We start from the raw sequence: 27,309 nt of genomic DNA, 5'->3' as shown, positions 1-27,309 counted from the left end.
ATGAGAAACTGAGATCAAAAGATTAAGTCACATACCCAAAGTCACCTCAGTGGTAGGAACTGAACCCAGGTCCTTTGACTCCAGAACCAGTGAGGGCTCTTCCCATTGCACTACACTGCCCTTCTGCCTCTCTAGTCTGTCTGCCATCTCCCTGACTGGAATTCGTGGCCCCTTCTCCTTACCTATCCAAATCCTATTCATCTTTCTAGGCCAGCCTCCATTCCACCTCTGAGAACCCTTCCCTGAGCCCTGATAACTCCCTTTTCTAAACCCCTACAGTACTCATTGTATACCACACAAACTAGCCCTTCACTATACCACGAATGGTGTTCCCTCTTTGTTTCTTATGTGCTGCTATAAGTTCCCTATAGGGGCCGCTAGGTGGTGCGCTGGATAGAGCACCAGGCCTGGAGTCAGGCCTTAGGTCAGGAAGACCTAAGTTCAAATCAGGCCTCAGACACTTACTATCTATAGGACCCTGGACAGGTCACTTAACCCTATTTGTCTCAGTTTCCTCCTCTGTAAAATGAGCTGGAGAAAGAAATGGCAAACCACTCCAGTATCTTTGCCCAGAAAACCCAGATGGGGTCACAAAGAGTCAGACATGACTGAACAAAATTAATTCCTTTAGGGCAATGCTTGTGTTTTCTTCCATTTCTCTTACATCTTTGCTCCCCAGCTCACCCTGTCAGTGCCAAATCTGTTACTTCAACTCTCTCAAATACAAGGCATCCCAGAAGTCTTACAGCTAGAAGGGAACTCGGAGAACAACCTTCTAAAACTTCGCTAAGACTCTGGGGACACCCTGCACTCCCTCCCTCCCCACCCCCTCCCAATATGTTATTTTTATCTTCAATGATGCTCCCTCTACCCATGAAGGTGACAGCCCCTCCATGCCTTGGTAAACACTTTCATGAGTTGTACTGGACAAGACAACCCTCTGGTCCAGCCTACTGGTCTTACATACAGATGAGGAAACAGACCCACAGAGAATGAGTGACTTGGGTACAGTGACCCTGGTGAGTAGCAGAACCAGGATACCCAAATCCAGTATTTCTTTCCTTACGTCTCACTACTTTCTCTCTCCTCTGAATTATTCTCCTCCCCAACCTCCCCCCTCTTGGACTCTTCCATCATGCCCCAGAAATCTCTTCATCCGGCCTGATCACATCTGAACCAGAACTTACACTCCTTCAGTGCCCTCTGCCCCAGGGGCCTCCTTCTTCCCTCTGATTGGAAGGTGGAGACCTCTCCTCCTAGCACCTCTGTTTAAGGAGGGAGGCCAGGTAAACTCTCTCTTCATTTCCCACCCATCTGCAAGCCTCTGAACTTCTCCATCTGAACTCCATGCCCCCTTGCTGGGACCTTCTTCCCTCCCACCTGTTTGTCTTCTCCCATTAGACTGTGAGCTCCTGGAGAACAAGCACTTTTTTTTTCTTTTAAAGCAATATGCGTATTTATTATTAGCATTGAAAGTTTTCAACACCACAAATACTTCCCCCTCAAAAAAAAAAACAGCTGAAGAACACCCCCCAACACTGATTGCACAATACCACTTAATAGTAATTATGATTGATAGCACATGCTTTTTTCAGTTTATCCATTATTTACAGAAAGGAAGTGTGCTTCAATAGCAGGATACCAACTTTGTCCATGTATTCGACCTGAGTTTTGACGCCTTTTAGAGTTATCTTTATTTACATTCTACTAACTGTTGGGTACATCGTTCTTTTACCTGCTTTCTTTATTTTGTCACTATGTTTAGCTGGGTTGGGAATGGTGAGAACTGGGCACCTGAGTCGCTGAATAGGGAGCTGGCATAAAGAACAAGCACTTTTTAAAAAAAAATTTGTTTTCTTTGTATCCTCTGTGCTTAGCACAGTGCCTGGCACATGGCAGGTGCTTGATAAATGTATAGTGACAGATTGACTTCTAGCCAAAGGTCACCTATGTATTAAGTAGCATGATCAGGATTTGAACCTTGGTATTCTAAATCCAACTTTAGTATTCTGGTAGACTTTGTCGGGAAGTGTATGGTCAATCTTCACTCCACTTTATCAGCTTGATTTTCTGCTAGTCCCTTTCTCATACTCTGTGATTCAGCCAAACTGTATAACACCACCCCCCACCCAAACTAACTCTGTCTTTTCCCCTCTCCCTGCATTTCCCTTTGTTCCTACCCCTCCCTTCACCTGGATTGTAGGATCAAAAATTTGGATCTAGAAGGCACCTCAGAGACCAATCAATCTGCTTCCTCCTCCCTCTTTTTTTTGCACACGAATTAACTGAAGTCCACAGAGGTTGTGATTTGACCAGGATCACATAACTAGTATGTATCTGAGGCAAGTCCTCAGGTCCTCCTAACTCCAAGTCCTGAGCCCTAGCCACTAGGTTCACTCTCCTCAAACTCTGCTGTCCAAATGCCTCCTTTCTTCTGAAAGCCAAATGCCTCCTCCAGGAAGTCTTCCTGTAAGTTCTAAGCTACAAGTGAGCCTTCCTTCCTGAATCTTTCCTTCCTCTCTAATGACCATTTCTATGTGCTAATATTTTGCTTTGCATTAGTTTTGTGTATCCATAACTCATTCTCACCTCCACCCCCCAATTAGATTATAAGGCACCTCCCAGGGAAAGCATCATTCTTCATCTTTCATCAATGCTAAGTACAGGGCCTTGTCTATATTTAAGTGTTTGTTGAATTGAATCAGATGATGGATTTTTTTGGGAGGGGAGTTGGGGATGAGAGGAGGTGACTCTCCTCAAAGGGAAGATGTTTTACATCTGATTCTTATGAGGTCCCTCTTCCTTCTGAAAGTAAGCAGGGCTGAGTTTTGGTGCCTGTTTGGAGCTGAGAACCCTTGCTGGCTGACACTCAGGCTGGGAAGGAGTCCTGTGTTTATACTGTGGCATCCTCTCTGGCTGAAGCTTAAAGCTTGGCTGAGATGTGACATGGTTACAAGCTGTTGCAGCCGGATCAGGCAGCACACACAGGCTCGAGTGGGAATGAGGGGGCGATTTTGCTCACTCTTTCTTCGCCAAATGCTGCCTAGTAGGAACAAGGCTGTTCTGTGAAAACCACTTCGGCTGAATGACAGGCCATGTGAACAATGGGACTGCAGGAAGGGGTTCTGCTTTGGAAAGCCTGGGATGGCAAGGCTTTTGCCCTGTCAGTCATAAGCCGTGCACTCCAGATGGGAATCGTTCACTTTGGGCTCCCTCAAATCACAGCCCTCCGCCCCTCAGAGGCATCATTTCTGAGCAGGCAGCTTAACAGCTCTGTGTCTGCGGGGTCCCTAAACTCTCAGCTGGGACCTAAAGGTAGATGGTGCATTAAGAAGAGTCAATCCTGGGATCATGAGACTTATAGCCAGAAAGGACTGTACAGACCATTCATCTAGGACCATTCATCTAGTCTAACACCCTTCTTTGACAGATGAGGCAACTGAGGCCGGGGAGATGCAGGTGCCTGAAGTCTCAGAGGTAGCAAAAAGCAGAGGCAGGTTTTGAACCCAGGCCTTCTGACTCCAGACCCAGGGCTCTGATTTGGACATGGCTGGTCACAGATCCCAAACCATAGATCACAGGTCTTCTGGGAATTTCCAGAGGAATGTAGCCAGAAGCTCCTGCATTGGAAATGTCAGGAGCTCATGGGAAGGATTTCTCTGGCTTTCCCAGCTGGCCAAGGATCAGATCCCTAATGGTTCTAGCCTTGAAGAATGTGATGGCCCCTTTGACCTAGCCTCAGTTTCTTCAGCAGCAGAAGGGGGAAGCAAGTGGGGGAGGGGAAGAGGGAATAAGCATTTATTAAGCACCTACTATGTGTCGGGTACTGTGCTGAGCATTTTACAGATATTATCTCACTTGATAAAACAACTCTGTAAGCTAGGTGCTATAATGATCCTTATTTTGCAGTTGAGGAAACTGAGACAAATAGTGGTTGCCCAGGGTCCCTCTAATGAGTATCTGAGGTCACATCTGAACTCAGGTCTTCCTGACTCCAGGCCCAGTGTTTTATCCACTGTACCACCTAGCTGTTTCAGTAGAGCTTTGGACTCAGTGGACCCAGTGGCCAGGAAAGGTCAGGGACTTGAGCCAGCCCTCAGAGATAAGGTAGGGTCAGCAACAGCGAAAGGCCAAAGGGTCAGTATTCTCCAGGTATTTTTTAGTAAGTGAGCCGACCTTCACAAGTCAGAGGATCATAGAATGTCACAGATGGGAGGAACCTCAGAGATCATCGTTTGCTCCTCTCTCCCACTCCTCTGATGCTGGACTCGATGGGTCCTTCCAGCTCTAAATCTTATCCTGTGATTGTTAGCCCTAAGGAGGAACGTCCTTTACCTTTGACAGCACCAACACTGATTGTGGTATGTGTCTCCATGCCGTCCCAGGACATAGCTCCTACAGACGGAGGTATTATCTAAACACGCAGAAGTGGAAGCTGGTAGCAGTCTGTGAATTTGATCAGGCTTGGCATCCTTTGCACCACATTCTAAATCTATCCTAAGATAGACAACACTGCATCCTGACTGGCCTCATCTACTGTGTCAGTTAATTGATCAATAAGAATTTATTAAGGGGCAGCTAGATGGAGTAGTGGATAGAGCACTGGCTCTGGAGTCAGGAGGACCTGAGTTCAAATCTGGCCTCAAACACGTGATACTAGTTGTGTGACCCTGGGCAAGTCACTTAACCCCAGTTGCCTTGCCAAAAAAAAAAAAGATTTATTAAATGTCTGCTAGGTGCAGGGGATACAATACAATGAATGAAACAATTCCTACCCTCCAGGAGATTACATTCTTTTTTTTTTTTTTTGGTGAGGCAATTGAGGTTAAGTGACTTGCCCAGGGTCACACAGCTAGTAAGTGTTATGTGTCTAAGGCCAGATTTGAACTCAGGTCTTCCTGACTCCAGGGCCGGTGCTCTACCCACTGCACCACTTAGCTGCCCCCAGGAGATTACATTCTAATGGGGGAGAAAGCAAGTATACATATAAGTATATACAGAATAAAGTAAAGAGAACAGTTCAAATAAATACAAAGTATAGTTATTTCTTCCATATTGTAGGGGTTAGGGGCATGGCATCCCCATGATCTGGAAAATCCATGTAAATTTTTTGGCCCTCCTTTTGTATCAGAGAAGGTCTGAATTATTATGGTATTAAAAGACAAAAATATGTTGATGTCATGTAATACTATACATACATTTTATGCATTTCTGAGTTTCTAAACTTTTTCTGTGTCATCTGTAGCCTTCGCATGTTGTCCACGCCTTCTGCAAAACTCCCCCCAAATGCTCATTTAATTTCTTATGCTGACCCTCATATGTTGAAACCACAATGGGGAAAGTCAAGATGTGCAAGGGATAACTAGTTTAAAAGAAAAGGGCCTAGCAGTTGCAGTAAAGGCTTCATGGAGAAGGTGGTGCTTCAGCTATATATGGAAGCAAGAGAGGGAGGTGCAGGTGAAAAGGAACGACATTCCAGGCATGGAGGATGGCCAATCCAAAGGCAGGAGATGGAGTGTCAGGGGTGAGGAAGACAAGGCCAATTTGGCTGGATTGCAGGGTGCAGGAAGGGAAGAAGTGTACAACGAGGTTAGGAATATAGGCTGAGGCCAGATGAGGAAGGGCTTTAAAGGCTAAACAAGGAAGGAATGTACATTGAACCCTAGAGGCAATAGGGAGCCAGTGCAGTTATTGCAGAGGAGAGTGACATGGTCAGATCAGCACTTGAGGAAAATCACGTTGGCAGTCATGTGGAAGAAACTAAATGAGGAGAGATGAGGTAGGGAGACCACTTTGGTGGCTGCTGCAGTAATCTTGGGGAGAGGTGATGAAGGCCTGGAACTCAAGTGATAGATGTGTGAGTAGAGAGGAGTCAGGTGCAAGAGATGTCATGGAGGTAGAAACAGCAGAATTTGGCAATTAAATGTATATGTGGGGGGAGGAAGAGTGAGGAGTCCAAGATTACAAACCTGAGATACTAGGAAAAGTGTAGCACCTTTAAAGGATATAGAGAAGTTGGTGAGAAGGGTAGGTTTCAGGCAGCTAGGTGATACAGTGGATAGAGCACCAGGCCTAAAGTTGGGAAGACCTGAGTTCAAATTCAGGCTCAGACACGTACTCACTGCACGACCCTGGGCAAGTCACTTAATCCTATTTGCCTCACTTTTCTCATGTCTAAAATGAGTTGGAAAAGGTGCAAATTATTCCAATAGCTTTGCCAAGAAAACCCCAAATGTGGTCATGAAGAGTCGAATATGACTGAACAATGACAACAGGTTTGGGAGGGAGAAGATAATAAGTTTTGTTGACTTTAAGATAAGACACACATTTGGAAAATTTCCCACTAGGCAGTTGGTGATATGGGACTGAAGCCGAGGGGGAGAGCAGAACTGGATATAAAGACCTGAGTCATCTCTATCTACACAGAGATGACAGTTAATTAAACCCATGGAAGTTGATGGGGTCACCAAGAGATAGAATGCAAAAAGAAAAGGGAAGAGAATCCAGGACAGAGACTCAGGAACAACCGCAATTAAAGGGGCATTATCCAGATGATGAGTCAGTGACGAATACTGAGAAGCAGTCAGAAGGATAGGAAGTAAACTAGGAGAGAGTATCCAGGAGGAAAGGGCTGTCAATGGTGTCAACTGCAGCAGAAAGGTCACAAAGGATAAGGACTGAAAGAAGACCATCAGATTTGGCAATTAAGACATCATTAGCTGCACTCTTGGTGGAGTTGTGAACTGACCCAATCATTCTTGGAGAGTGATTTGGAAGTATGCCCAAAGGGCTATAAAACTGTGCATACCCTTTGATCCAGCTATACCACTGCTAGGTCTATATCCTAAAGAGATCCAAAAAAAGGGAAAAGGATGTATTTGTACAAAAATATTTATAGCAGCTCTTTTGGGGTGGCTAAGAATTCAAGTTGAGAGGATGCCCACCAATTGGGGAATGGCTAAATATGCTGTGGCATATGATTATGAGGGAATATTACTGTGCTTCAAGAAATGATGAGCAGGATGATTTCAGGAAAATCTGAAAAGACTTACATGAACTGACACAAAGTAAAGTGACCAGAACCAGAAGAACATTGTACACAGTAATAGCAATATTGTAACATGAAGAACTGTGAATGACTTAGCTATTCTCATCAATACAATAATCCAAGTCCAATAGGACTCCTGATGAAAAATGCTATCCACCTCCAGAAAAAGAATTGATGTCTGAATACAGACTGAAACATACTATTTTCCCCTTATTCCTTCCTTCCTTCTTTCTCTTTCTTTCTTTGTCTTTCTTTCTGTCTTTCTCTCTTTCCTTTCCTCTTGCACAAAATGACTCATATAGAAACATTTTACATGATTGCACATGTATAACCTATATCACATTGCTTACTGCCTCAGGGAGGGGTGAGGGGAGGGAGAGAGGGATAGAATTTGGAACTCGAAACTCAAAAAAACCCCCAATGAATGTTAAAAATTATTTTTACATGCAGCTGGGGGTGGAAATAATACATTATTTTAAAAAAAAGATCATTAGTAATTTTGGAAAAGATGCTTTCAGTTGAGTGATGAGGTAGAAAGTCAGAATGCAACATGCTGAGGATTGAGTGACAGCATATGTGGGGGCAAGTGTAGATATTTTCCCCCTTTAGGGACCTGAGGAATTTGAGGAAGGGAGGAGAGATTTAGGATAATAGCTTGAGGGACTCTAGTGCAGATTTTTTTTTAAGGATTAGAAAGACTTGACATGTTTGAAAGGAGTTGGGAAAAAGCCAGAATATAGGTAGAGGTTGAAGATTAGAAAGAAAGAGGGGATGATTGAGGGAGCAATCTAGCAGATAAGATGGGAGGGGATGAAATCAGGGGCATAGGCGGAAGGGATGTAAGACTTGGCAAGGAGGACAACCTTCTTATCAGAGACCGGGGGCGGGGGGGGGGGGGAAAGGATTAGAGTGTGAGAAAGGCGATGTGGCATAGTAGATAGAATGATGGACTTGGAAGTCAGGAAAACTTGGGTTCAAATCCTATCTCTGATACATAAGGAGTAGCTGTGACAGGCAAACGAGCCTCAATTTTATCATCTGTAAAATGAGGAGATTAGACTAGATGGCTTCTGAGGTCTCTTGCAGCCTTAAATCTGTGATTCTGTGATGCCCAGGAGTTTTGGGATGAAGAGAGGGAGCTCACAAAGAATATCCTCAATTTTCTCAGTAAAGTTGCTGTTGATCCTCCATTTTCATTTTCTTTTTTTTTATTTGTAGGCAATTGGGGTTAAGTGACTTGCCCAGGATCACACAGCTAGTGTCAAGTGTTTGGTCTGAAGCCAGATTTGAACTCAGGTCCTCCCGATTTTAGGGCCAGTGCTATATCCATTGCGCCACCCAGCTGTCCTTGATCCTTCATTTTCGAAGAGGACTGATGACATCACGGGTGATGTCTTGACATTCTTGTGAATTGGATTTGAGGGAGGCAGAATTGCCAAAGTCATCAGCTTCACTGTCTTTCCAGACTCACCGAAGTCCAGTGACAAGAGTCAGGATGACTGGTGATGGCCTGGGATGCAATGGATGACCTTGGCGTCTCGGATGTCTGACCAGGCTTCACAGCGCCTGCTTCAGCCACTTACATAGCTATTGGTACAAATTGTTCTCATCCATGGGGCAGCTGGGTGGCGTGGTGGATAGAGCACTGGCCCAGAAGTCAGGAGGACCTGAGTTCAAATCCGACCTCAGACCAAACACTTGACACTTACTAGCTGTGTGACCCTGGGGCAAGTCATTTAACCCCAATTGCCTAAAAAAAATAAAATTGTTCTCATCCACCCACTCCACCAGGAGGAAGTCTTCACATGCTTGGGGTAGACAGCCTCTGATTCATCGATGGGTTTGATCGACAGGCTAACTCATCTCGGTTCCCTTCAACCTGGTTTAGCCCATCTGCTGATTAGATTTTACTGGGGTGTGGCCGCTGGGCACGCTGCACCTTCTTGGAGCCATAGATGGTGTTGTTTTGTCCTTCCTTCTTGAAGAGGACCACCGACATCGCCAGGGTGATGTCTTAACTTGTGAGTGAATCGGATTGAAGTGAGGCAGAGCTGCACAAAGTCATCAGCCTCACTCTCTCCTCCAGAGTCATCAGAGTCCAGTGGCAGGACAAAAGTCAAGATGACTGGCGATGGTCCAGTGAAGCCACAGGTGACAGCTGGGTGAAAGACTTTATAGTCAACTGCTCTCAACTGACAAACATTAAGTGAGTAGTACTATGTGCCCCGCATAATGCTAGGTGCTGGAGACAGAAATACCAAAAAACCCATTCCTGTGGCTTATACACTTATAAGTTAATATAAAATGTATTTGAAATAAATATTCATTTGGGTTGGGGCATTAGCAGCCAGTGAGATCAAGAAAGGTCTCTGGTGGCAAGGAGTCACTGACCATAATAGCATCTTCTCTTGTCTGTACTAGGTTTCCCAGCACATACAGGCACCCAGGAATGCCACCCTTGTCCGTTCAGTGGAGCTCAGGATGCTGCTTCTTCCTCAGAAGGTCCAAATTTACCATACATGGGAAGGACCTTATATCTGCTGAGTAGTTTTAGTGGTTCAGAATTTCTTTTCTTTTCTGTTCCTGATTCCAAGCCCAGTGTTCTATCTGCTGGGCCATGGATAGAGGGCAGGGCTTGACATTGGGAAGACTCATCTTCCTCAGGTTCAAATCTGGCCGCAGACACTTACTAGCTGTGTGACCCTGGGCAAGTCACTTAACCCTGCCTTAAAACCCCCCCCAAAACAAATCTGGCCTCAGACACTTACTAGCTGTGTGACTGTGGGGCAAGGAACTTAATTCTGTTTGCCTCAGTTTCTTCATCTGTAAAATGAGCTGGAGAAGGAAATGGCAAACTACTCTAGTATCTTTGTCAAGAAAACCCCAAGTGGGGTTATAAAGAGTCAGACACGACTGAAACAACTGAACAGTAATCAAATCCCCCCACAATTATTAAGCATCTATTGCACGCAGAACACCGATAGGCTTGGGGAAGATACATTTTTTTTTTTTTGCTTTTTGGTGAGGCAATTGGGGTTAAGTGACTTACCCAGGATCACATATCTAGTAAAGTATCTGAAGCTGGATTTGAACTCAGGTCCTCCTGACTCCAAGGCCAAAGCGCTATCCACTGCACCACCCGGCTGCCCCGAAGATACAAATTTTAAGTAAGCCACAGTCCCTGCCCTCATGAAACTTATAATCTAAAAGGAGAGCTAAGAAACCAACAGAAAGCAATACAAGGTACCACATGATGAGTGCATGTATTAGAGAGGATGCAGATTATGAGCTTTGTGAGATCCCAGGTTCTTACCATCTGCAGGGATCAGGGAGGCTTCATGGAGCTTTCCCTATTAGGGGAAGTCTTTCTCCTCCCTAATAAGTCAGAATATGAGAGGCTTCCTTCAACCCTCTCTGTTCCTCCAGTAGGAGATCATTTTGCATCACATACACACAGAGTTGGCAGCTACCTCTGGCAGGAAGACAAAGGTCACTAGGAGGCTTCCTTTGATTTCCACACTTCCCTATATTGAAAGGGTTGAGGATCCAGTCCTTAGTGGCTCCTGCAAAGTACTATCACCATGCTGTCTGCAATGCCTGCTCTCCTTGCTTCTGTTTCCCTCCAGTGGATCGCCTGCTGTTTCCTGTTCACTGGCTTTTGGCATCATCTCGATTGACCTTGGCTAAGTGACCCAGGAGTGGGTGATATATAATCAGAGGTCTGCTGCTGGACTCCTTATTGCCCTAGAGGAGGATGTGAGAGTGCTTTCTTGGAATTCTGTGCTGTTGGGCCTGTCATGGAGAAAGTTAGAGCAGAATCACAGGATCTTTGACTTGTCAGGGACCGTACAACCATCCAGTCTCCTCCCTCTCCTCCACCTCCTTACTGAACATAGGAGGAAACCGAGGCAGTGTGGTGCCTAGGAAAGATGTTTAGGGCTCTATTTACATAAAGAGGGCTCTCAGGCCAGACATCACTTCATTTCCCATCCGGCTGCACTTCTTTGGACTCCATCATGCCTCCCAGGAACACCATCACAGGAAACTCATCACCTTGTGAGATTACGTCAGCTTTGGTATTCCCACTTCATCAGTATACTCAGGACTGCCCCACTGATTAGAGGGCTCGAGGGCTGAGTAAAGAACTCCAAAAACCTCCTTTTAATGAGGGCCCAGCTATTTCTTCATTTCCCACCTGGCTGCACTCCTTTGGGCTAGACTCCATCATGCTGGGTACCTTCCCCCTCCCTCACCCCATGCTCTCCAGCTTGAGGTCAGGGAATCCCTCCCTCTCTCTCCCTGGTATGTGTATCCCCTTAGCACAGTGCCTGGCACATAGTAGGCACTTACTAAATATTGACTGCCTGACTGCCCTGCAGCTGGAGGATCCTGGTTTGAGTCTAGCCTCTGTCACTTATTATCTGCATGACCTTGAACACTCACTTCCCCTATCTGGGCCTCTGCTTCCAGCTGACTGCAAAGGTCCCTTCTGGCCCTAAAACCTAGGATCCTGTGAACTGAGGCCCAGAGGCAGCATGACTTGCCCAGGCTCACCCAGTGAGGGAATAGGACTAAGATCACAGATGGTTAGTCTGAGAGCTGGAAGGGACCTTAGTGGTCATCCAGTCCAACCCCTTAAGTTTACAGATGAGGAAACTGAAGACCAAAGAGGTTAAGGACTTGTCCAGGGTGACATACCTTGTGTCTGAGGCAGGTTTTGGACACAGGTCTTCCCGACATGTCTCCTGATGACCAGTCCAGGGCTCTTTTCATCATGCCAGGCTCCCTACTGAGTGCCAGGAGCAAGAGAGTGTGGGGGGGTGCTCAAGGTAAAGAAAATGACCTAGGAAGCAGAGGAGCTTCTGGTCACCCCACTGCTCTCCCAAGAAGCAAATGTGTATTTCCTGCAATTCTTCTCTCTCCTTTCCTTCTACAGGAGCCTTCAGAAGTGCTTCAGATACTTAAGACTGTAGGATTTTAGAGCTAGGAGGGATGTCAGAGGTCATGTAGTGCAACCCACCCATTTTACAAGTGAAGAAACTGAGGTCCAGAGAGGTCAAGGTCACACATGTAATAAGTAGCAGAGCTGGGATTCAGGACCTGCACACTGGGGAGGCAATCGGAAAATATGAGATTTCAGATTGAAAAAAGCGAATTGAGGCCCATCAGCTGTTGTACACAAAGAAAGCAAATTATATGGGGTGGGGGGGAGAGAAATAGAGAGGGAGAGACTGTCTCCCCTGAAGCTCATGAAAGGACAGAGTCCATCAGTGACTCTTTGACCCCTCTCCTGCTGGAGAATCAGCAAGCTATAGACATGAGGCTATTGTGGCAGGAGGAGGCATTTTTTTTTCATAAATGGTTTATGCTGAAAGCCTTGATGGAAGCAAGACACTGTTCTCTCTACGAGTCTGCTTTGTACTCCAGGTAAAACTGTCGGAAAAGGTAGAACAGCTCCTAATCTACGAGATGATTCCTGTGGGAAATCAAGCAGCTTTTCAGGCGTAATTTGAAAAGTCACTGCCTCCGCACTCTCCAAACTTCTGTGGTGGGGGTGAGGGAATGGGGGCGTTGAGGGGAGGGGGGAAAGAAAGAAGCCATTTATAAAGCAATCAGCCCTTTGACTGATTCCACCATCGTTCAGAATTATTAACTGAAATTTGGCCTTTATTCCTCCCTCCTGAGGGAAGGCAATGCTGGCACTTTGCTTCCAATCAAGCACAGCACAGAGGACATAAGGGACACATGGCATGCGAGAATGGACCCTGCATTGCTTGGCGTAGGCAAGGACCTCAGCAGGAATTGTGGGCATTGGTCTTAAAGCTGCTCAGCTCTCAGCAACAACCCAAAGAAAGAATGATTAGTACCTTTAGCTTGATGTAATGGAAGGGATGAGGAACTTGGAGTCACGGGAGACCTGGGTTTGAAGATGAGCCCTGATTCTCACTATCTGTATGTGATCTTGGGCAAGCTGCTTAATTTCTCTGAACCTCAGTCTCTTTATCTGTAAGACTGGGATGATAATATCCATACCACCTGCCTCAGTATTGTAAAGAAAGTAGTTTGTAAAAAAAAGAAAAAAAAAGATAATAGAAATGAACCATATTTTTTTTAACTCCCTTTAACAAGCACCACTTATTCTAGCTATGTGAGGTCTGCATTGATCTGCATTAAGCACCTACTATGTGCAAGTCCCTCTACTAGCTGCTGGGGATATGAAGATAAAATAATCCTTGCCCTCAAAAAACTTACCTTGTCCCGGGGGGAAACAGTGTGTATACAGATAAGTCGATATAAAAATATACAAAGTCATTTTGGGGGTGGGCTGGTGGGGGGATCAGCCTTATGTAAGAGGTGGCTCTTTAGCTGAATCTTGAAGGGAGCTCAGGATTCCCAGAGGTGAAGGGGAGGAGGAAGAGCATTCCAGGTGTGGGTGACAGGCCATTTTTCTACTTCTAACTGCAGAGGGCACATTTTGGTGCCTCATGAAGTATATACCATGAGGTGGCCTTGAAGTATATTGCACCTGACAAGTTTGGCATGGCAAAAAGTAGGTTTTTACTAGTCTTGGATCTTTGGGAAATAGTTTCATTGGTTATCTTCCTTCACAAAGGATCTTGGAACCACAGAGCCCTGGAGGTCATCTAGTTCGACCTGTGTCTGAAAGTATGAACCCTTTCTATGACATACCCCAACCTCCAACAACAAAGACCTCTAATGTCAAGGAACCCCCAGCCTCCCAAGGTAGCTCATTCTACTTCTGGACAGTTCTAGGTTTAAGTTTTTCCTTATTATCAAGCTGAAATCTGATTATACTTGATTCTAGTTTCTACCTATTGCTCTTAAGTAGCTAGGTGGTGCAGTGGATAGGAATCTGGACATGGTTTCACAAAGATGAGTTCAAATCCAGCTTCAGACACTTATAGCTGTATGACCTTGAACAAGTCACTTAACTTCTTTCTGCTTCAGTTTCCTCATCTATAAAGCAGGGATAGTAGTGCCTACCTCCCAGGATTGTTGTGAGGATAAAATGATGTTTGTAAAGTGCTTTGCAAACCCTCAAGTGCTATAGAAATTCTATTTACTGCATTATTATCATCTTAAATCTCTTACATAGTCAAGCAGAAGAAATCAAATTTCTCCTCCACAAAGCAGTTCTTCAGATACTTGAAGACACTATCACATCTACTGAGTCTTCAATAAAATAAAGAATCCCAAGGATTCCAAAGGTTCACCTGGCTGAACATTCCAAATCCCTTTCACTGACTGCATTATGACTCTTCTCTCTTCAATAAAATAAAGAATCCCAAGGATTCCAAAGGTTCACCTGGCTGAACATTCCAAATCCCTTTCACTGACTGCATTATGACTCTTCTCACCATCTTGGTGATTCTCTCCTGCACACTGTCCAGTTTGCCCATATTCTTGGCCCTCCAGTTCCTGTTGTACTAGGTGGGTTCTCAAACATCACTCCCGTTATGGTATTCCCATGTTCAACAAATTGCAGTGGCTCCCAGATGCCAGGAGCAGATCCACCACCCTCTTCAACTTGACAGGCCAGGTCCCTACCATCTGGCCCCATTTTAAGTCTCCACCCTTACCTCCCACTGTACTGCCACATGACCCTTAGGCTTCAGCTGGGCCTGTCCCTTGACCCTTCTCTCTCTCTCTCTCTCTCTCTCTCTCTCTCTCTCTGTCTCTCTCACACACACACACACACACGTGTACCACACTCATTCCCACCTTTACACTTTCGCCCTAATTCTTCTGGTCCTTCAGTGTTCAGTTCTAGGAAGTCTTCCCTGAAAACTCAGGTATATATTGATCTCTGTGTATTCTGACTTATAGCGCTTATTAGCCATCCCCATTCATTTGGACACTTAATCATATGCTGGATGGCTCTGTTCTAGAAATCTTTCACGTGTGTATGACTTGTAACCCTTGGTTTAGGACCTCAGGCATCACTTCCTTCATAAAGCCTTCCTTGAGGCATCTGGGTAGTGGACTGAATAGAGCACCAGGCCTGCAATCAGAAAGACCCACCTCTGAGTCCTGCCTTAGACCCTTACCAGATACATGACCCTGGTCAAGTCACGTAGCCTCAGTTTCTTCATCTATAAAATGGGGATAGCAAGAGCACCTATCTCACAGGATTGTTGTGAGGCTCTTAAATAGCATATGTTAAGCACTTTTAAACCTTAAATCTCTATGTAATTGCTAGTCATTATTTTAATTGTTATTATTCTCTGATTCTCCCAGGTCAAAGTGATCTTTTCTCAACTCCTCCCTCTATCCATTAGACTGTAAGTCTTCTGGGAATAGTCTGTGTCATAGGTAACTTTAAAAAGTTTTTTTTTTCAAATGGGGCTTGGCACAGTGCCTTATGAATTTGTTGAATTGAGATTACAGACACCATAAAGACGTGATGAACCTCCCTTGTGTGCATCTCTGCCCCTTACTCCCACCCTGGTGTAGAAAACATGGCTCTGCATATATAAGCACCTAGATTACAAATGAATGGGTAGGTCTTCTGGTTCATTTTAACGTATTGCTGAAACTTGTACGATAGGAATACTTCAAATTTGCACCAAAGGAAATGATGGATTTGTGAAGCCTCAATTTACAAGAACTGATGAGTTAACTGGACAGGTTCAAAATTAAACCTGCATGAAAATAATCATCAGAGAAGCATTCTGATTAGATTAAAAAAAAAATCAACTGCAACGATTTGCTCCAGGGAATCACAAAGTAACTCAGACTATTTTAACTCTTTAAGACCAGGACTGTTTTTTAGTATTAATTACATGGCCAACTAGTTCTCCATGAGGCTTGTGGGACAGTATATTCATCTGGGAGTTTACCCAGACTGAATGTTTAATCTGTGTTGGTTTTCCTGGCTTCCCAGGGAATATCTGGCTCCCTTCCCACACCCAGGTACTTTGGGAATGAAAACAAACTTGAACCTTTGGCAAATGAAAAAAAGGAATGTCAACCTTTCTCTTCTCTACCTGGCCTTCCATTTCCCCACTCAACACAGAATGTTAGAGCTAGAATCCCAGGAGCTCTCATTTGCCCAAGGTCATATAGCTAGTGAGTAGCAGAGCTGGGCCAGAATCTGAGCTTAGGCTCCAAGAATCATAACACAGCATTTTAGAGCTAGCAGCCTCTCAGAAGATCTCTCATTTAATCAAGGCAGCAATGGAGGCCCTGAGAGAAGTGATTTGACCAAAGTCACACCCTGAGAGGCAGAGCTGGGATAAGAACTAGATCTGTACTTGCTCAGTCCAGTGCTTTTCCTATCAAGGCACTTTGGGGACAGACAGGGAAGCCAGATCCCACTTTGGCAGAGGTTATGGATCTCTGGATATGCTGTTGTGGGTGGCCAAGACGCTGTCACAGAAACCTCAGAAGACCTCTCCAGGATCACAGACTTTGGAGGACCTTCTTGGGATGACACAATTCTTACAAGTGGGGATTTCTGTGGCCTTGAGGAAGACATGCTCAAGTTCTGGGTGGGAGACAGGGGAGGCAGAGGGACAGGAGTCAAAGGGAAGGGAAGTTCATTGCAGGAAGACTGGAGCCCAAGGCCCAGGCTGATTCAGCAGCAGTTGTGACATGAAGTCAACAGCTCTACTCTTCTCTAATTTCCCCAAACTACAGTTCTGGCAAAATCTGCACCCAGAATTTAAATCTTAATTCCTTTTTTTCAACAGTATCCCTTAGACAAGCTAGGGATGGGAAAGAGGTAACCTTAGCCCCATTATAGCCATCTCTACCCTGTTTGAATGCTTATCTGTGTTCTTATGTTACCAGATACTGCTAATAAATTACTTACCCATTGACAGTTTTCCTAAGTTTATAATTTTGAGGGTCAAGGTTGAAAGAAGAGAACCTAGAACATAGGAAAAGAAATTTCCCCGGTTTTATTCTGGCACAGGAGTAAGTGGATCAGAGAAGGAATTAATAGAGAAGAATCAGCATCAGAGAAGGGTGGGAAAACATGCAGTGGGGGTCTGTGAGTGCATCTGAGAAGCACTGCCAACACAACCTGCATCATCCTCTCACACTCCACACGTCAAAAGATCAGCACAACAGGACAGGCAGGAGCAGCACGGTGGAGGAAAGCAGACCAAGGAGAAGGATACACAAGGACAATAATACAAATAAAACACAAGGCAGCTGAACTAATTTTAATTGCAATGGCCGATCCTAATTTAGAGAGCTCCCTTTTCTCAGGAGAGGTGGAGGACTATGGAGGGCAGGATGTTACATATGCCGTCAGACATGGCTCTTTGTCAGTTTTACTTAACAACTTTTCTTTGTTTTAAGGGAGGGCTCAGTGAATGAAAAAACATTTATTAAGCACCTGCTTGTGCCAAACAGTGTGTCAAGCACTGGAGATGCAAATATAGGCAACGAAAACAGTCTTTGCCTTCAAATTTACATTCTAACATGGGAAGACAACTACCGGGCAGTATGGACCAGAAAGGGAATGTTTAGTAGTACTAACTTGATTATTGTCTTTTGAGCCAGGGTTGGAAATAGGAGCAGTGAGAAGGGTACGTGTGCGCTGACGAGACATGAAGATGGCCGGGCAATAATATGTGGTAGGTTGGGCTCCAGACTTGAATGCTTGCCAATCTTAGGGCAGAAGCCTGGAATGATGGGTCAGAAGGGGGCTAGAACACAGGGCTATGGCTGCTGCTGGTGGTGGTATGCTGGGAAATGAATGTGGTGGTGGGTGGTTTGTTTATTTTTAGAGGCAGCAATAAAATATTTTAAAACATTCCAATACCAAACAATCCTAACTTGTCTATGTTCTTCACTGTTAGGGGATTATTTTTTCCTCTGTACCCCCTTCCATGGTGGCAGACCATGTTCAGTCTTCTTTAATCCACTTAACAAGGTGAAAAAGCATTATTTCCAGCCCTCCTGAAACATATCTAAATGTCTCCCTACTGTGTTTTTTTTTAAGTCACTTGGTTAAAAAGCAGGCTTCAACGTGTGAATGATTATCACATCTTTATTATACATCTAAAGTGCTGAAAAACAAAACCAACAGATTCAATGTCATTATTTAGGTGGAAAGAGATAGTGCTTTTCACATATATGTAATGGAAAGTCAGTATACTCTGTCATTTTCATGGATTCAATATTTGAACAAAGCTTTCAAGAACACAAAAATGCAGACGGGGGAAAGCAGGTCATTTTGTCCTTGTCAGATGTTCAAAAAAACAAATGAACATTTGAAGTGGGGCAGCCTGGCCTGCAATGTGCTCTTCGAATGTGGCTCAGCCCAATGACTAAGGTATATCAAAGAGTTAAATTGTTAAGAGTTGCTTGACAATGTCATTTGAAAACACAAGGTATAAAATATAAGTAACAGTCAGCTATTTTGCTTCAATCCAATTTCTAAGCAGTTGTGTGATAGATCAATTTATAAATCAATGGGCTGTCTCATCCCCCCCTTCATGTTCTCTCTGAAGGCTGCCTCTGGGCCGCCAGTCTCAGGGCCCAACAGTTCAGGGACCAAAGGGATGGCTCTAACGCCTGTAGCTTCAGAAGAACAGGTATCCCTTCGTGCCTCTAGGGGCCCTAGGGAAAGTCAGTCAGCAGACCCTGGGGAGCAGGGATGCTTGGCCTCCCAAGGAGACCCTCAACCTTGCAGCTCAGCTAGCAAGAGGAGCACATTGTCAGTGTATTCTGTCCGTAGCTTGGCCATCCCACTCAGGCTCACTGGGCGGAGGCTGGGGTGTGGGGGCTCGTATGGAAGAGGGCAGTGAAGCTCATTCAGAATGAACCACGTCGTGTCTGGATCTACCTTCATCAAGTGGAGGAACACGCTGTGGAGAGAGACACAATGAAGTGAGGGGGAGGGAAGAATGAAGGGGAAAGGGAGGAAGGAACGTTTGATTTTTGCCCAAGAGAGTATTTACTGGGCTACTCAAAAGGACTCTGATAACAATGTCAAATTGCTTCTGACAGCATAACAAATATACTGAAGTTCATTAAGCAGTGCCATTAAGATGGTTCCTAAGCCCAATGGAGATTCAGCTAAACAGTTTCATGTCTATTGGCAAAGAGGAAAAAAAGTCATTAGTCTAAGCAGAACAATATTGACATCAAACAAGCTCCTGGCAAATAATTGGTCTAGCCTTAGGGTGTAAAGCAGATTTCAAAAAGAAGAAAAATGACAAGGCACACACTTTATTATGGGCAAAGAAAAGGCAGCTGAACAGGGAACCCTTAAGAATAGGCCCAGTCAGCTGACAATAAAAGCTTAAAAATAATGTCATGTAACACAATACATCTGATTCGATCAGAGAGAAGGCTGGAATGGCATTAACTCTTTCAGCTCATTGGGGTCCATTTAGTAAATCTTTCTTCTCAGGTGTCAGAGTTTCCTATTTGTCTAGAATGTACAAGGTGGCCCCCTCCTGGCTGAAGAATCCCTTCTCTAGAACATGGGACACACAGCATCCCCAAAATCCTTCTCAAGGTCATAAAGGCCTTCTTGGGTGGGATTATTGGGACTATTGCTGCAATACAGTCAGCTCTGGTTGGAGACATGGCAGCTGAGGATCTCCTGGGTTTGGGGTGGGATAAGACACCAAGGTCACTTTGATGAGACAAATGCCTGCTTCTGTCACTGACGTTTCTGAACTACATCAGGTCTTGGGGTTCCTTCCTAGGCTGTAGACTCTGGGTCAATACCCTTGGTTCCTCTCTCCTCTGTCCCTTATTTCATGCTGCTTGCTTCTACCTCTAGCTGAAGTGGATGACTTGATGTTTACTGATCACGTCTTGCCCTCATATACCTTTGCTGCATAGCACCTACCATCTCCCAAGCTTGGAACAAATTCTTCCCGCTAGCTCAAAATCTTCCAAGACTTGGCTTAAGTGCCTTCTCCTCCATGAAGCCTTCCTCGATTTCCTGGACTGGAAATTATCCCTTCCTTTGCAGTTAAGAATTTTCTGACTTATATTATCTGTGAATGTACATATGACCCAGATTACAATGTACAGTTGTGTGTGTAGCCCACTAAACCAGCACACTTGTACATACATTTTGGACAGGCACAGCAGATGGTCAATGAGCAGGGCCCAGAACTGAATAAGAGACAGAGAGTGAACTAGATTGCATTTGGGAAACCGTACAGTCTTTTTAATGACCCTAAGTTGCTCCCTGCTGCAAAAGCCCTTCTTTCAACACCAGTCTTTTGCAAGTGGAACTATAGGACTACAAATCCTGGTCCACCATGAAAAATCAAACTTACAGGTCCCCCAAAGGATAATGGAAAGACATACAGCAAATATAGATAAGCTGCAGCAACTTACCGAAGTGTGTATGAGAAAGGGCGTAAGAACAATCATCAAGGAAATGTCCAACACGCCAAAGAAATGGGGCAGTCATGTACTGGCAATGAGGAATAACCAAACGACAGCTTAAATGCTGCACTAATATCTATGAAATATTAAAAGGATCAGAGAAAATCTCCAGTGCAGTGGGTAGGTCCTTTATGGAGGCCTTCTCCAAAGACATGGACAAAAATAGCACAAGAGAAGGCATGGATGACTTAAGATCTGATGGATCACGGATTCTTAGAGATATGATTCTTTGTTTAGTCAACTAGGCTCAGTCCTGAATTTCCTCCAGGGGTGGGGAACCTGTGGCCTGGAGGCTGCAAGTTCCCCACCCTGTCCTAGGCCCACTCTGCTGGGCCTCCCAAGAAGTCTGCCTTCTGCTTAACTATGCTTTGTTTTTACACCCCACCCCTCACTGGTAGTCTTAGCTCCCCCAGCTGTTGGGGAGGCAAGTCCCTATTGTTTGGATCTCCAGGACTGGACTGACCCCTGAGTGCTTCATTCTCCTAGGCCTGCAAGCCCTAGATCACCAGCCATCTCTTGTAACCTCTCTTAGCCACTCATTTTCAGACTATCTTTTTATTCTCTTGTTCTCCAGGGCTCCTGCTCTCTCTCTCTCTCCCTCACTCTCAGGCTGTTCACAGTTCTCTACTCCTTTTCCATACCCTCTCAGCCCCCAAGGCCTGGAGGGCTCAGCCCTGCCTGTTTAATCAACCTGTTAGGAAAGAGACAAGCAATCTTCTAGCTAAAGGTTTCCTTATCATGGATGAACATTAACAGCATTTTCATTTGCATAAACTAGGTATTAAGTGGAAGTCTCATCAATGAGATATCCGGGAAGAATATACACATCAGAGGCTTTTATCTCATTGCTCCTTATCCAAAAAGAAAAATGCCACTTCCTCCATAAAGTCTTCCCTGATCTCTAAGATGAGTAAACACTGTCTCTTTGGAGCCATATGACACTGACTGATTGATAGCAGTCTGTTTTGCACCACTCTGGGGCAGGCATCTAATAGTTTATTATAGTTATCTGGGTTTGTGGCCTCCCCCACTAGGCTCTATGCTTCTTGGGGACAGAAACTAATTATATCTCCCTGGAGCTAGTGCATTCTTGCTGGATTGAATATTAGATCAAACTTTATATCAGGCAAAAGGCTATTAACTATAATACCATGCCATGTTATAATGGGGTTTGATGTGCTATTCTAATATAAGTATGCCTTGCTCTACACAAAAGATCTATTCCTGAAAAGTTTTGTCACTGTTTAAAAAACAAAAATACCACGTTTTTTTTTTAAAACGGCAGAGCTTGCTATTTAAAGAAACCCTGCAGTGCATCCTTTTGCAATGCAAATTAACCTCTCTCTGAATTTAACTGTTTTGTCACTTCAGATGGTCACATCCTAGGCTTTCTTAAAACAGGGACCACAAGTAAAAAGACTCAGAAACCCGAGATTTGAATCCTAGCCTTGCCATTAACTGTGTAACCTTAGGTGAGGCCTTGACCTTTCTGAGGTAACCTGTAGGTATACTACATGCTTTTTTAGGAGATGTAATGGGTAGAATACTGGGCTTGGTGTCAGGAAGACTCATCTTCCTCAGTTCAAATCTGGCCTCTGACACTGTGTGACCCTAGGCAAGTCACTTGCCTCAGTTCTTTACCTGTAAAATGAGCTGGAGAAGGGGTAAAACACTACATCATCTTTGCCAAGAAAACCCCAAATGGGGTCATGAAAAGTTGGACATGACTAAAAAATGACTGAACAACTCCCTTCACCCCATTATTCTGAGATGACTCAAATATTGTTTTTAAAAATTTACAGAGGAGAAATTGAGGCCTAGAAAAGAGAAACGACCTGCCCAAACTACTTGCTAGTGAAACAGCAGACTCAGGGCGCAAACACAGGTCTCCTAATTATATATCCCGTGTTCTTTCCACAGCATCAGATGGGAGATATTTGGGGACAGAAGGGAGAAAGCCTTCTCAGAAGACTTCAGATCATATTATGGGGGCAACTGCCTAAAAAGTTAATCCTTGAGGCCAGCCCTGCTTAGAATGCTTTCCTCCACCTTCTTTAAATCCTGCATTTTCTTCAAAGCCCAGTTTAAAAACCATCTGTTCTATGAAGCGTTCCCTGACTAATCCACCTCACATATGCTGCCTCCCTTCTCTGAATGCTACAACATTTATAGTCTGTACCAAGCCATGGTGTCTTGCAACATTATTTAATGTATCAAGTATGTTCACCATTTTCTTCCACAAAGAGGGAGCTCCTGGGGAGCCCACACCATGGTTTGTACTTCTTTCTAATGAACATTAAAGACCAGGGACAATTTCAGAAGGCACCAATGGGCAATGAGGGAAGAGAGTGGCATTCTAAGAACAGAAAAACTGTAAGCAAAGGCAAAATGGTATAGATGATGACGATCGATCCAGTCTGGGTAAAACATAGGCCACATGGAAAGGACTGCAAGAGGGGATGAAGAAGGTGGGGTGGGGTTGGACAAGGAATGGCCCTGAAAGTCAGACTGGAGACTCTGAAATGTAGGCAGCAAGGAGCAATGAAATGCTTACTGAATGAAGCCAGTGGTTGATCTTTTCCCAATATGAAGGCAGTGTAAAAAGCACTTGGGCACCAGGAGGGTGGGGTCCTGATGTTAGTTTTATGACATACTACATGGTCTGGGGCAAACTACTTCACTTTCCTCACCATCAGTCTCCTCTGTAAAATGGGGGGCAAAAGGAGAAAGGGTGTTAAGACTTGGTCTCTAATGTCCTTTCCAACTCAGTCTGTATTCTAAGGTCATTCTCAGCTCTGGCATTTTGCGTCCTATGTCCCCTCCAGCTCTGACAATTTCCATTCCAATGTCCTCCCCAGTTCTGATGTTCTTCACTTTAAGCCCCATCCAGCTTGGTCATTTTGTAACATACATATGCCAATGAAGTAATGGAAAGAGATGAGGCTGCTTTGAGGATGTCTTGGCCTGTTTTGTGCTTAAACGATTTAAGCTTTCTTTGCTTGGGATAATCCCATGTTTATAACCTTGGCAGTGGTTGCTGGAGAAGTGGTTAGGATATTCTAATTCATCGTTTCCACTTCATCGCAGAAAGAAGGCGGCCCGCGTGGGAGACAATTTTTGTTTAAAAACAAAAATATCTTTGATAATTAGAGTGGCAAGGGAAATGAGGAAACACGCACCCAAAATGGGAAACAGATTTCTATTTACATGTGATGCGCTTGACTGTTTTCCCTAGTGCCAAAGACTCTGAGAATGCAAATGGTTTCATCTGATTCTGTTTCCTTAAAGAAGTGGCACAATTTCTCAGGCTGGAGCACAGAGTACTCCCAGCTGCAATGAACACTTTTATTTGGCCAACAGCGACTTGTGCTTGCACCAGATGAAAGCCAAACTGGTCCTGGTCCCAGTTTAGTCAAAGCTTTTTCCTGCATGAAGCTGATCAACTCTAATCCAATCCAACAAGCATTTATTAAGCTTCGACTATGTGCAAAACGAGGTGCTAGGGATACAAAGACAAAACAAAAAACAGTCCCTGCCTTTGAGGACGGGGGATGAAGTATGTACACAGACAGATGATGGTGTGAGGGGGGAGAGAGCACTCCCTCCCTCCCCAGGTACCAAGAAAAGCTTTCCAAAGGGGGTACTGAACTGAGTCTTGAAGGTGGGGATCCCCCCTCAAAATAACAAAACCTCAAAACAACCCCCCCCAAATAACCTGCTCCTTCATTCTGTTTTTTAGATTAAGAAAAATCTTTTTTCTTCTTCCCCTTCCCCATCAAAGACCCAAACAAAACCCTTGTAATAAAACAAATTTCTGTTCTGGACATGTCTCAATATATATATCTCATTCTGAATCGCTCATCTGTCAACAGGTGACTAAAATGGGCAACTTGGGATTCCAAGAGGTGTGAGTAAGGTGGGAGATGACACTCTGACGACACTCAAAGAAAGACAAGGAGGCTGGTTTATCTGAAGCACAGCATGTGTAAAGGGGAGTAATGAGCAATCAGCCTGAAAAGTTGTTAGAGTCAGACTGCGAAGGCCTTTAAATACCACAATGAGGAGTTTGTAATTCTAGCACACAGGTAAAACAGGGAGCCACTGAAGGCACTTGAGGAGGGGAGTGGCATGGTCAGACTTGTGCACTGTGCCCACAGTTGTGGAGGATGGATGAGATAGGAAAGAGTCTAGAAGCCAGGAGGATGACTAGGAGGCTGTTACAATAGTATGAGAAGAAATGAGTAGCGACTGAATTGGGGTGGTAGCCCTGTGAGCAGAGAGAAAGAGACAAACAATTATCTTGTGAAGGCAGAACTGCTAGTTCAGGGGTGGGAAACCTGTGGCCTAGAGGTCACATGTGGCCCTCTAGGTCTTCAAATGCGGCCCTTTGACAGAATCCAAAATTCAGTGTGAAGTCAAAGGGCCACACTTGAGGACCTAGAGGGCCACACATGGCCTCGAGGCCGTTAGGTTCCCCACCTCTAGTTCCGTATTGTTTCTTGAGTCCCTCCTACCACGCTTGATGGAGTGACATTCCCCAGCTAGGATGGTAACAATCTTCCTCTCTGACCTCACCTATGGCTTTGGTCTCCACCTCACTGATGCATTTAACTTTGATTATCTGTCTGCGGGTTATTTTCTCCTCTGAGCCTTCAAGCTCCCCAAAGACAAGGACTGTGTCTTATTTAGCCTTTGTTCTCCCTTAGCATCTTGAATGGTATTCTGTATCCCGTAGCTGCTTTAGAAATGGCTGGTGGATAATGGAATGGAAAAGCAAAGGTAGACACCCATCCACATGTGCTGCCTTGTAAAACTCCCTGCACCTCGAGTTGAAGGTGAGCACAGGGAGAATAAAAGGGTTAGTAAAACTAACTGTGGCCTGTGGAGCAAGGGCAATGCCAGAGGGCAGTACAATTGCCAAGTGCTAGATAAAATGATTTTTTAATATATCGTCTTTCACAATTAGTAGCAGTATGAAAGTTTTCCGGGCAAGGAAAAGATTCTAATTTCACTCTGGTCACTGGCTGTGTGGACTTGGCCACACCACTTAATTTGGCTCAGAGTTCCTTCTCTCCTCTTTCAGAAGTAATAACCCTGTCCTGTCTGCTTCCCAGGGTGGCCAGGAACACAATGCTTTGCACCCAGCAGGAACTTACAATCAAAGTCTGTTGTACTGTATCATGTGATAATGCAAGTAAAGGGATAGGGATCTGGCCCGTGATTTCACTGGTTTAGGGATCATCCACATAAGGAAACTCCTTCTACCAATGCAGGATGGCACATCTCTGCAACGTGGGAGTCTCAGAGAGCTGCCTAGAACACCAAGAGACTACCTGACTTGCCCACTGTCACAAAAACCAACATACATGTCAGAAGCAGGACTGGATCCTAGGTCTTGCCAACTTCAAGGCCAGTTCCCTATCCATAGGCTACAATGCCTCTGCAAAATATAAAACTCTTTTTTTTTTGCTTAAAAAAAAGAAAAAAAGAAAAACAAAGAAGTAAAGAATGATTATTACCACCACCCAACATTGGTAATAGTCTTCCACAGAAAACTTTTAACTCCACAGAAGGAGGCAAATATTTGTCTTCGGTTTTACTTGCAATTTCTACTGTATTGACTTGACTAGAGTACCAATGTATGGCCAATGGATATATAATTTTATCTATTAGTAATAAACATATACATACATACATACGTATACATGTATATGTGTGTATAAATGTGCCTGTATGGAAATGGAAGCCATATATCTGTGTACACACACATACACACACACCATGGAGCCCATACATACATATATAAATACATATGGGCTCCATCGCATGTCATCTCTTTTGCTTTTCTGGTATATGGAGGTAAAGGGAGGACAAAGAATATCTTATACTTCTCTCTATCTCCACAAGCCTGAAAGGCAAAAGAGATGGGATCGACCTTGTTCACTGTGACAACCTGGAATCCCTGAATTTTGTAAAACAATGTCAAAGTAAAAACATATAGAGGTGATTCCAAAAGTCTTAGGGCAGCCTTAAGCTTTAACAGCTATTATACAAAGGAACAACTTGTATACTCTCTGCACTGACTATAATGTTAAGGATATGGGCTAAATTTTCCCCCACCAAAAGCTAGATTGTATAAATTCAGAGTTCAGCTTATAATTAATTTTTCAGTGTCCAGTTACAAATATCTTTTGCTTTAAAAGTGATGTCATTTTTTGGTGTATAGTCTATATTTAGAATAATATGGTATCTATAGGAGCCATATTATAGTTGGCTCTCACTGGCTCCAAACCAAAGGAGTCAGTTTTTGTGAAAGAATGTCCCTAGGCAAAAAGGAGACCAGCTTCCAAAGCTAAAGTTCTCCTTTTCATAGAGCTATGTTTTATTTGATCTCTTTGGCCAGAAACCTCCTCTCCCTTCATTCCTCTCCCTATCTGCTGTACTCTCTGAGCCTTTGTCTCAAGTACATTAAGGAAAGAAAGAGGTTGTCCCCACAAAGGGTAGGTGGCCTGATGGTAGTATCAAAAAGCTACAGTGGGCCAATAAGCAGCCACTTACTCCTCTGAGGTGCAGGTAGGAAAGCCTGAATAAAGGAGGTACAAAAGTAAGTGCAGGAAGAGCCCCAGGTGGGGCTAGATCAGGGGTAGGGCAGGGACAGCTGGCTCCCTGTCTGTTTGCGTCTGTTTCCTCGAAGTCTTATTGCTCCTCCTCACCCTCTCCAACATTAACCAGGAAGCAATGATTCCCAGTGATAAGATACCATAATGCTCTGCTGAGGCCTGCTTCATCCCCAAATGCCTGTTGGTGTATTCTGGGTAAAGAGAAGCCCATTCTACATAACTGTAAGCCAGAAGACAAAGAAGAAAAACCTG

The 27,309-nt window shown here is 44.4% G+C and overlaps 1 protein-coding gene across 2 annotated transcripts in view; it reads right to left on the bottom strand.

The window, feature by feature from the left end:
* Nucleotides 1-18,053: 18,053 nt before the first annotated feature.
* The window catches only part of TTI1 (TELO2 interacting protein 1), a 42,106-nt gene continuing 32,850 nt past the window's right edge, over nt 18,054-27,309 (bottom strand). The window contains exon 8 of one of the 2 annotated variants that reach the window (XM_020990754.2): nt 18,054-18,891. In XM_020990754.2, the coding sequence (XP_020846413.1) occupies nt 18,705-18,891 (187 nt within the window). In that variant the 3' untranslated portion in view covers nt 18,054-18,704. The remainder of the gene's footprint in view (nt 18,892-27,309) is intronic. The other variant, XM_078150208.1, reaches the window with a different exon arrangement.

The sequence above is a fragment of the Phascolarctos cinereus genome, unplaced genomic scaffold, assembly GCF_003287225.1.
Source record: "Phascolarctos cinereus isolate Bilbo 61053 unplaced genomic scaffold, phaCin_HiC Scaffold_2;HRSCAF=192, whole genome shotgun sequence".
Taxonomy (NCBI): domain Eukaryota; kingdom Metazoa; phylum Chordata; class Mammalia; order Diprotodontia; family Phascolarctidae; genus Phascolarctos; species Phascolarctos cinereus.
This window is presented reverse-complemented; position numbering and strand designations above follow the sequence as displayed.